This window comes from Sinocyclocheilus rhinocerous, unplaced genomic scaffold (assembly GCF_001515625.1).
Source record: "Sinocyclocheilus rhinocerous isolate Xijiao unplaced genomic scaffold, SAMN03320098_v1.1 scaffold99, whole genome shotgun sequence".
NCBI lineage: Eukaryota > Metazoa > Chordata > Actinopteri > Cypriniformes > Cyprinidae > Sinocyclocheilus > Sinocyclocheilus rhinocerous.
In genome coordinates this window covers 714,230-725,306 of record NW_015670981.1, presented here as the reverse complement: position 1 = coordinate 725,306, position 11,077 = coordinate 714,230, and the positions used below count along the sequence as shown (strand labels likewise).

The following is an 11,077-nucleotide window of genomic DNA, read 5'->3' as shown; positions in this document are numbered from 1 at the left end:
TGGTTAAGTGATGGGGGCCCTCTTTTGAAAATCTGCTTAAGGCCCCCAAAATGCTAGGGCCAGCCCTGCTTTGAATCCAGCTACTTTTCCTGCATGGTGAAGATGGATTTCATCAATGGGAAAAGGTGTGTTGATGGAATACAGCTCTGCTTTAATCCCTGCAGTTATGATCTGATAAACTGACAGGCCACGAGTCTGCGGCAGATACGATTTCAAGACCGACACACCATAACACACTTCAAAAAATCCTGCAAGCTGTAGATCCTGCTTTCAAGAAACAGTAGAACATAAAAGAAGTTATCTAGATTAGTTATCTGACAGAAGTGGTCAACATTCACTTTGATTTTAAGGAAAAGCAATTCCAAGCAATTGGACAATCACACATGAAATAAAAGCGTACACATTTGGAACAAAATGCAATGACAGAACTTTCTTTTTTGGGTGAACTCTCCCTTTAAACCTATACCTAGCTTTAAATAAATTGATTATGAATACATGTAAGTAAATAGTACTTTTAAGGTTAAACTTGTTTTATTTAGTTTTATTAGAGGTTCTTACTAAGACAACACCACTATTGTGCAATGTGCATACTTGAACAATCCCTAACAAATGCACATTAAACTTAAGCATTTATGTATATGCTACAAACACATTTCTTCATTGCAAATATTTTTTCTTGTTTTATGAAAATGTTATCTTTATCTTGATTTAAGAATGTTTAGATATTCGATATATATATATATATATATATATATATATATGTATATATGTACATACAGTATATATCAAATATCTAAACATTCTTAAACCAAGATAAAGATAACATTTTCATAAAACAAGAAAAAATATCTGTGAATAAGGTAAGAAAAGAAGATATTGTTTTCCGTTTGAATCAGGTTTGCTTTGATTCTTTCTTAGTCTTTAAGCAACTTTGAATTTGTGTTAAACAAATGTGAAAATCCATACACTGTTATTTACACTGTAATATCTTCATTTTCCACCTTTAACCGTGAAGTAGACTCTATATTCAGAATGTATTACAAGAGCAACACGATCAACGACAAGCGCAGTAAACACACCCCGGAGCTAGAGGAACTGCAACGAGTGCAATAATTACATAAAACCACAGAGAGAAACAGACATTTAAACAGGTTTGTTTTCCCTGGGATGGCAATTACCACAGAATAATGATAACCAGGGCTTCCTCATTAAGGCAGTGATTGGAAAAGGGCAAGAGATTGTTTCCATTGGAATAATCATTGTACTTAATATCACTTAATGCAGCAGAGAAAATGCTATTTGAGAATGTTTAAGAGATACTTCACCCCAAAATTAAAATTCTGTCATCATTTACTCACACTCATGTCATTCCAAACCTGTAAGACTTTCTTTCTTTTGTGGAACATAAAAGAAGACATTTTGAAGAATGTTGGTAATTCCACAGTTTCAGTTCCCATTTAATTCCATTGTATGGACAAAAAAATACAATGGAATGGGAACCAAAATTGTTTGGTTACCAAAATTCTTCAAAACATTGTCTTTTTTTTGTTCAGCAGAAAAAAATGCATACAGGAACACAAAAGAAGACATTTTGAAGAATGTTGATAACAAAACATTTTCAGTCCCCATTGACTTTCATTGTATGGACAGAAAATACTATGGACGTCAATGGGAACCAAAACTGTTTGATTGTCAACATTCTTCAAAATATCCTTTTCTGTATTCAGCAGAAGAAATAAATGCATACAGGAACACAAAATAAGATATTCTGAAGAATGTTGGTAAAAAAATAAAATAAAATACAAAACCGAAATTGTTTGGCTATTGACATTCTTCAAAATATCTTCTTTTTTGTTCAGCAGAAGAAAAATAAATGCATACTTGAACACAAAAGAAGATATTTTGCAGAATGTTGGTAACAGTTTTGGTTCCCATTGACTTCCACTGTATGGACCAAAAATACTATGGAAGTCAATGGGAACTGAAACTGTTATCAACATTCTTCAAAAAAAAATAAAAATTTTGTGTTCAACAGAAGGAAGAAAGTCATAAAGTTCCCTCAATGACATGAGGGTGAGTAAATGATTTTCTTTCAGCATACCCCCAAAATCTGTTGAAATAACAGCTGAATCATACTGTGATAAAGAACTTCATGAGGTAAAGCAGATCATGAAACGACCCAGGAAGGAGAACCAGGTCAAAGCTACATTTTCCTGGATCTCCGGTTCTTACGGGCCTCCAGATGGTGTAGTTATGGCATCTACCAGCAGGAGGCTAACCGAACCATGCTAACCTGAACCTGACCCCTTGAAAAAAAAAGCTTCCAGGGGGTTTTACCACGATGAGCGTCAAGTGAACTGACTCGCCTTAAAGGGTCGCTGTAATTACTGCCGCGCCTCCCACATGTCCGGCATCACCTGCCTTTCATTCCCTGTGTTGTTAATTGCTATTTCCTCACAGCAAGGACGCGGCGCCCCGGGCACGGCCCTGAAACCACGTTTAGCTGACTCTGAATGTCAGCGGCCATATGAAAAAGCTGTTATTACAAGGCACATGTGGGACTGACGCATTCTCAGAGGCCAAATGACTGACCTTTACACATACTGTAAAACTGTTTGATGAGATCGAAAAGACCGTATGATCGTTAATATCTCAGAAATCTGTTCTGTGCTTAGCAGCACGCTGGCAGCCGAATAATATACTGTACTTTTTATGAGCTGGTGTGCTGCGCTTTAATGACCCTTCATGTCATGCTGTGAATATGAATACTTCGATGCTGGAGCTGAGATTCTCTTGTTGCTGGGTTTGACTGTGATTTAATGTGTTGTATTAAACTTTTATAGTTTTATGCTTTTAAAATCTGAGGAATTAGATTTCTGTTGCAGTTCTGAGCTGTGAAAGTTATGCATTGTTAATGGACAAAGACATTTTGATTAATATTTTAAAGATGGCAGACTTTGGCAATTTTTATAAAGAATTCAAATTAATTTACCCTCATGTTGTTCCAAACCTATAGGACTTTATTATTTTTTTCTGTGGAACACGCACAGAAAAAAACTTGGGGGAAATCTGAGGCGCAAACAACATTGGACCCCATTTACTTTCATTGTATTGATGAAATCACACACACACACACACACAGTACATTTTGTGGAAATTTCGAGTGAAATCAACATAGGACCATTGTCTTTCATTGTATGGACAAAAAAAATAAAAAATAAAAATATCTTCTTTTGTCTTCCACAGAAAGGCATACAGGTTCGGATCAACATGAGTGTGAGTAAACAAACTGTCCCTTTGAGTATCTATTGAACAAAATGTGTGCATTTAAGACGAACAGCTTCACCAACTTAGCCAGAAATGTGCATGAATTGTTTTGATGGGTTTCATTCTTAAATTTGCTGTCAAGCGAGATGCTCATGTTAGCCTTTAAACAGAAAACCATCTTATTATGGCAGATCCAATTTCAAAAATTTCTGCTGGAGAATCATTGCAGCATCTATTACACTCTCTGTAAGCAGACACAGTACTAACTGTAGTTGAGAGAACACTTAACGATTCCTTCTCAACAATACGACTTCTCAGAATACACACAAATATTACTGTCTATTTTTCCCTAGACTTACATAGTCAGATGTTTAATGTCTGTGCTGAAATATTCCCCTTATGATACAAAACGTCTCTGTTACGTATGTAACCCTCGTTCCCTGATGGAGGGAACGGAGACGTCACGTCGGTGACCGACGAATTGGGATCTCGCTTAGAGAGACCAATCCACTTCGAGTGTAAACTAACCGAGCCAATGCATATTGGCATGCGATAATTGCATCCAGCTGCCGCTGATCACAGCGTGAGCATAAAAAGGCAGCCGGTGCAACGCATACCAGCTTTTCGCTGAGGAGCCGAGCCGGTGACCCGGCCGCTCAGTGGTGATGCAGCAGCCATGGCGACGGGACGTGACGTCTCCATTCCCTTCTTCAGGGAACGAGGGTCACATACGTAACCGAGACGTTCCCTTTCAGTCGGTCACTCTCGACGTCACGTCGGTGACTGACGAATTGGGATCCCTACCAAAGCGCCATGGATGCTGCCCCTTCCAGTGTCCTGTGCGAGCCGCCTGTGCCCCTTTTTGCTGTAGGCCGGAGCTCGCAACAAGAGAACCAGTCACTGTTGTCATAGCACTAACACTGGGAAAACGTACCTGTTCCACTTGGAACAGGAACGTTGCGGAAGCCCCATACTTCCCGAAGGAGGTTTCGGAAGCACTTACACATATGAACATCCGTTTAGGTGCATATGGAAGATTAGAGGTGATTGTAACCCTCTTGCAAATGGCAGAAGTCTGCCGGGGAAACACGGGCTCTGGGGCTATACCGTGGACTTTACACATATGGGATCAATTTAGTCTCTACATATGGAACCCAGCCCTCTACCGGTTCTCAAGGATTCATCGAGTGAAGGCCTGGCGCCGGACGTTCCGCCATGTCTGGCTGCCGAGGGGATGGAGGAGCTCAACAGTGTCTACAGTACGGACACTCTGGAGCAGTTTTACCAAGCCGACACTAAACCGGGGCCTCTCAATGCCTCTACCCGTTTGAGGTGAGAACACAGGAGGATACTGGCTCCACACGAAGGCTATAGAATCTAGCGAACGTGTTGGGGGTCGCCCAGCCCGCAGCTCTACAAATATCTGTCAGCAAGGTGCCACGAGCCAGCGCCCAGGAGGATGCAACACTTCTAGTAGAGTGAGCTCGCAACCTGAGTGGGCAGGGCACACCATGTGAGCATCTCAAGGCTCGGACGGGACAAAGCAAAGCTAGGGCTGAGTCTGCCTCCTCCAGGAGCACCGTTTGCAGGCTCACCACGTGATCCCTGAAGGTAGTAGTGGGAACTTTAGCTCAACTGACTGCAAAGGCTCAAATGTGCCCTGCTGTAGTGTTTTAAGCACCAGAGACAAGTCCCAAGAGGGTATGGAGGGGGCCGTGGAGGATTTAGCCTTCTCGCCTCCCTAAGGAACCTGATGATCAGGTCATGCTTCCCCACCGACTTCCCTTCCACGGGGTCGTGGTTGGCAGCAATCGCAGCCATGTAGACTTTAAGGGTGGAGGGAGACAGCCTTCGCTCCTCTTGCTCCACTATTTTTTGGCGCAGGCCAGGGCTTACCACAAGAAGACCAGCTACTGCTGCTATGGCACTACCCACTCAGTAGGACTGGATAACACTGGGAAAACGTACCCATACCACTCGGGACAGGAACGTTGCGGAAGCCCCATCCTTCCCAAAGGAGGTTTCGGAAGCACTTACACATATGAACTACTGTTTAGGCGTATATGGAAGATTAGAGGTGATTGTAACCCTCTTGGAAAAATAGCAAAAAGTCTGCCAGGGAAACACGGGCTCTGAGGCTATACCGTGTATTTTACACATATGAGATCCACTTAAGTCTCTACATATGGAACCCAGCCCTCCGGCGGTTCTCACGGATTCATCGAGTGAGGGCCTGGCGCCGGACTCTCCGCCACGTCGGGTCGTGGTTAGCAGCAATCGCAGCCATGTAGACTTTAAGGGTGGAGGGAGACAGTCTTCGCTCCAACCCTTGCTGCAAAAAGGAAAGCACGACTAGGTTGAGCAGACCCGGAATGTGAATGGCACGAAGTGACCTCAGAACCTTCCGACTCCAAAGGAGGAGGTGGCGGGCGAGTTGTGACATACGACGGGAGCGTACACCACCTTGTCGGTTGATGTACGCAACGGTCGCCATGTTGTCTGTTCGGAACAGCACGTGTTTGCCTCATAAGCGCCCTTTAAGACGGTTCAAGTGACGGTGCAATTGATATGCCAGTGCAGTTGGGGGCCCGTCCACACCCCCGACACTGCATGCCCGTTGTACGTGGCCCCCCAGCCGGTGGTGGAGGCATCCGTGTAAACCCCAGCATGCCTGGAGACCTGTTCTAGGGGCACTCCTGCCGGAGGAATGTAAGGTCTGACCACTGGGTGAAGGTTTGGCGACAAGCCGGTGTAACTTGGACCCGGTGAGTGCCGCGCTGCCACACCCACCTCGAGACTCGGCCATGAAGTCAGTGCTGAAGCAATCCGTCGTCTTTACAAAGACGCACACGTGTAAGCTCTTTTAGAGAAATAAGCTCTTTCGGGGAAGCTCTTTTAGGTGCTGAGACACACAGGGGAGATGGCTGCTTGCAGCACAACAAGGGGTAGTGCAGCCTGAAGTGTGCAACTCACTCGACTCAGGAACGACCACCGCTGAAGCGCCGTCTGCCAACACAAGAAGCTCCCTAGAGTGCACTAAACTCGTCACACACGAAGCAGTTGATAAGAGCAGAACGATGTTGTCGCTCAGCTCCGAAGCGAAAAGCTGGTATGCGTTGCACCGGCTGCCTTTTTATGCTCACGCTGTGATCAGCAGTGACGTCGAGAGTGACCGACTGAAAGGGAACTCTGTGTATCTTTTATAGGTTTGATGTCAGGCAAACGTTATCAAATCCTTTGAAGCAGCCTGGGAGACTGATAAAGACTTCAGTTCTACAGATCATTTAAATATATAGTTTGTTAAATATAGTTACAAATATAGTTCACACCAAAATGAAAGTTGTCATTTACTCACCCTCACATTACCAAACTTGTATGATTTTCTTTCTTACAATGAACATAAAAAGAGAAATTGTGAAGAATGTTCAACAAGGGATGAGTGCTCAAAAAAGGACAAAAAAGCATAAAAGTATCATAAAAGTAGTCCATATAATTTGTGCACTGATATGTAAGTTATATGATAGCTTTGTGTTTTGAAACAGACTGAAATTGTATTCTAACTTGGTCTGTTTATTTATATATAAATTTGCTTTAATGATGCACAACAGACAGATTTTGATTTTACTGTGAGTCAGAAAGATGCATTAAAAAAAAGAAATTAATAGTTTTGTTCAGCAAGGATGCATTAAATTAATCAAAACTGCGATTTATAATGTTACACAAGAAACATTTCTGTTTCAAATAAATGCTGTTCTTTTGAAATTTCTATTCATTAAAGAATATATATATATATTTTTCCACAAAAATATTAAGCATTACAACTGCTTTCAACATTGATAATAATAATAAATGTTTCTTGAGCACCAAACTTATTTTAAATTGTAATGTTTTTTTTCACAACAGTATAATTTTTTATCAAATACATGCAGCCTTAGTGAGCATAACAGACTTTTAGAAGCATTAGAAAATCTTACTGGCCCAGTCTTTTAAATGATAATTTACAGCACATGAAGTTTGTATATGCACAGATGAGATTTTAAAAGTTAAAAATGACTTAATTTTTTTGTGTGTTCACAAAGCCACGTTGCACTGATTACTTTTATGGTGGTTTGGGCTCTTTGGAGCATGACAGACCATAATCACTGCTGTCCTTCCCCTTTTGGTTTGAAGCAAGAAAGTCATAGGGGTCTGGGGCAACATAAGGGTGAGTTCACTGTCATTTTTAGACTCAATTTTTAATAGAAACACATGTCTTTATTGAAAAACAAAACTACTCATGAAAAAGTCTCACATGAAATCCTCCTTCTTCTTTGTATTGTAGGAAGGCGTTGGTGGTTCCCTTCTTGGCCAAGCGAATCCTTGCAAGACGGACTTTCTGTAAAACAGAAGAGAATCTATTTGAATCGATCCTGTCAGCGACTCAGAGTAGTAATGATACCAGTGATGCTGTTTAATTACATCAAGGATTGTTTAATGCTATTTTTGGCCTTTTGGTTACTATTGCAAAGAAAACATAGAAAAGGGATACTTAATTGGTTAAACTCACCACAGTTCATTGCATCAAAAACACAGGCTCTGACAACATGATTTTTTTTTTTTTAACCAGTTCATCTTTAGCAGACAACCCACATTTATTATAAGTGACAAATGGAAATATAACTATCAAATGTGTGTGTGTTTTTTTTTACTAGAATTAAAGTAGAACATAGTCAGATTAGTAGTGCTTGTAGGCTTTTGCAAAAAAGATTTTTCTGCACACACACACACATATATATGTATGTACAGTGGGTACGGAAAGTATTCAGACCCCCTTAAATTTTTCACTCTTTGTTATATTGCAGCCATTTGCTAAAATCATTTAAGTTATTTTTTTTTCCTCATTAATGTACACACAGCACCCCATATTGACAGAAAAACACAGAATTGTTGACATTTTTGCAGATTTATTAAAAAGAAAAACTGAAATATCACATGATCCTAAGTATTCAGACCCTTTGCTGTGACACTCATATATTTAACTCAGGTGCTGTCCATTTCTCCTGATCATCCTTGAGATGGTTCTACACCTTCATTTCAGTCCAGCTGTGTTTGATTATACTGATTGAACTTGATTAGGAAAGCCACACACCTGTCTATATAAGACCTTACAGCTCACAGTGCATGTCAAAACAAATGAGAATCATGAGGTCAAAGGAACCGCCTGAAGAGCTCAGAGACAGAATTGTGGCAAGGCACAGATCTGGCCAAGGTTACAAAAAAATTTCTGCTGCACTTAAGGTTCCTAAGAGCACAGTGGCCTCCATAACCCTTAAATGGAAGACGTTTGGGACGACCAGAACCCTTCCTAGAGCTGGCCATCCGGCCAAACTGAGCTATCGGGGGAGAAGAGCCTTGGTGAGAGACGTAAAGAAGAACCCAAAGATCACTGTGGCTAAGCTCCAGAGATGCAGTCGGGAGATGGGAGAAAGTTGTAGAAAGTCAACCATCACTGCAGCCCTCCACCAGTCGGGGCTTTATGGCAGAGTGGCCCGACGGAAGCCTCTCCTCAGTGCAAGACACATGAACTTATACTACTGTTTCAGCTATTAAAATAGTTCAGTTTTGTATGTAATGGCGAAGTGATTATATTTCGTTTAGGTTTTTTATTAAATTAATTTAGAAAAAACGTTTGGAGCATTTTTTGTTCGTTAAATATAAGTTTTTGTTTTTTAAAGTAACGACCAAGCGGCCACCGGCAGACAGTGAGCTGATAGCCCATGTTAGCCTTCTGAAATCATCACGACTTGTCTAAAATAAAATATATAGATATAAAACAGTTCAAACATATAACAATGTTTAAACGTTAAACCTAGATAAATGTGCGCTGTATCCAATAGTTTGTGCGGAGAGTGCATGCTAAAGCGCGCTTTGCAGGACATGGAGGCGCCAGCGCGATCGCTTGCATTTTTTTCAGTGGATACGACGTGAATTTTGCTCATAAAGGTAAGAGTACTACATCATTCGGAACTGTAAAGGGTCTACTTTTATTTGTGTGCACTCACAATATCAACAAAATGTTGTGCTTTTATAAAATAAAGAAAAACATGATGCGCTTTCTGCTGTCTCGTATTGAACTGGAGCGCTTCACAAAAATGAACTGAAACTCAGCGAATAGATGCCTCACAGACATGATAAATATATCTATAGAAAACTTTAAATTATTACTTATAAATAAAACAAATCGAAAACAAAAACTTTTATTATAATCATAATCCGTAAAGATGCACTTCTCTCTAAAGACGCGTCTAATGAGGAGATGGCTTCATCCTTGCGACACCGACTCAGAAAACACTATTTATTAGTAAATAATTCAAATATCTCTTAAATATAAAAATAAGGAGAAGCCTAAAACAGGCCCGAGGCCCGGCCCGCGTTCTATGATGTGAAAATTGGCCCAAAGCCCGGCCCGAGGGCCGTAAAAAAGTCAGGGCCCGGGCTGAAATGAAGGCTTAACTTATTTACTTTACTAACTTACTATTACTTATGACTTATTTACATATGTAACTTGAAGTAATCAGATTACATTACTTTTATATTGTGGTACTTGGATTACGTTACTGAATACTTTTTTAATGAAGTAATTTGTAACTGTAACGGAATTCATTTTAAAAGTAACCCTCCCAACCCTGGTGTGTGTGTCCTACTGTTTCACATATATTTATTTTGAAACAGCAGGATTTATTTTTAGGGTTAGGGTTTTTATTATTATTTAGCACAGCCTGAAAATTAGACACTTTGTGAATTTTTTTGTCAGAGAAAGAATTTAGTTATTTAAATGAATCATTTAATTTTTTCAGTCATTAAGTGAAAGGGATGGCTCAAATTTATTTAGTAAATAATAAACCTTTTATATATTAAATATTTGAATATTTGCATAAAATATTTTCATATATATATATTTTTTTGAAAATTAAATAAAATTAAAAACCTTAACCCTTAAATTAGAAAAGTTAACAGGTTAAAACAAAGCATCCAATCAAGTCATTCTTGTCATTTGAAGTAATGGTGGTTCATATAAAATTATCTAGAGAAATAAGTGTTAATGATAAATCCCCGGTGACGTTTGTACTGGCTACTGTATACAGGCCCCCAGGGCACCAAAAAAAAAATTATAAAAGAATTTGGTGATATTTTTATCTGAGTTAGTGCTGACTGCAGATAAGGTCTTAATTTTTTTGTGATTTTAATATCCATGTTGATAATGAAAAAGCATTCCCAATGATGCATTGGGATCAGCATTCATAGACATTCTGAACTCTAATGGGGTTAGACAACACGTGTCAGGACCTACTCATTGTCGTAATCATACTTTAGATTTAATACTGTCACATGGAATTGATGCTAATGACACTGAAATTCTGCAGCTGAGTGATGATATCTCGGATCATTATCTAGTCTTGTGTATACTCCATATTTCTAAAGCTGCAAACTCAACTTACAATTACAAATATGGTAGAACCATCACATCTACAACAAAAGACTGCTTTGTAAATAATCTTCCTGACTTCCTCAGCAAATCTAATAGCTCAGAAAAACTTTGTGCAACAGAAACTATTGACTTTCTCTTTTCTATCACTTTAGATATGGTTGCTCCTTTACGCTTAAAGAAGATTAAGGAAAACAGTCCAACACTGTGGTATAACGAGCACACTAGCGCCTTAAAGAGAGCAGCAGCTCGGAGAATGGAGCGCAGCTGGAAGAAAACAAAACATAAAAAGTATTTTGTATTGCATGGAGGGAAAGTACTTCTACTTATAGAAAAGCTCTAAAA

General features: G+C 39.8%; 1 protein-coding gene across 1 annotated transcript in view; it reads right to left on the bottom strand.

Moving 5' to 3' along the window:
- The window catches only part of LOC107734503 (potassium voltage-gated channel subfamily D member 1), a 78,921-nt gene that overhangs the window by 12,395 nt on the left and 55,449 nt on the right, over nt 1-11,077 (bottom strand). Inside the window, exon 3 of the mRNA XM_016546474.1 lies at nt 7,559-7,642. Within this exon, the coding sequence (XP_016401960.1) occupies nt 7,559-7,642 (84 nt within the window). The remainder of the gene's footprint in view (nt 1-7,558; nt 7,643-11,077) is intronic.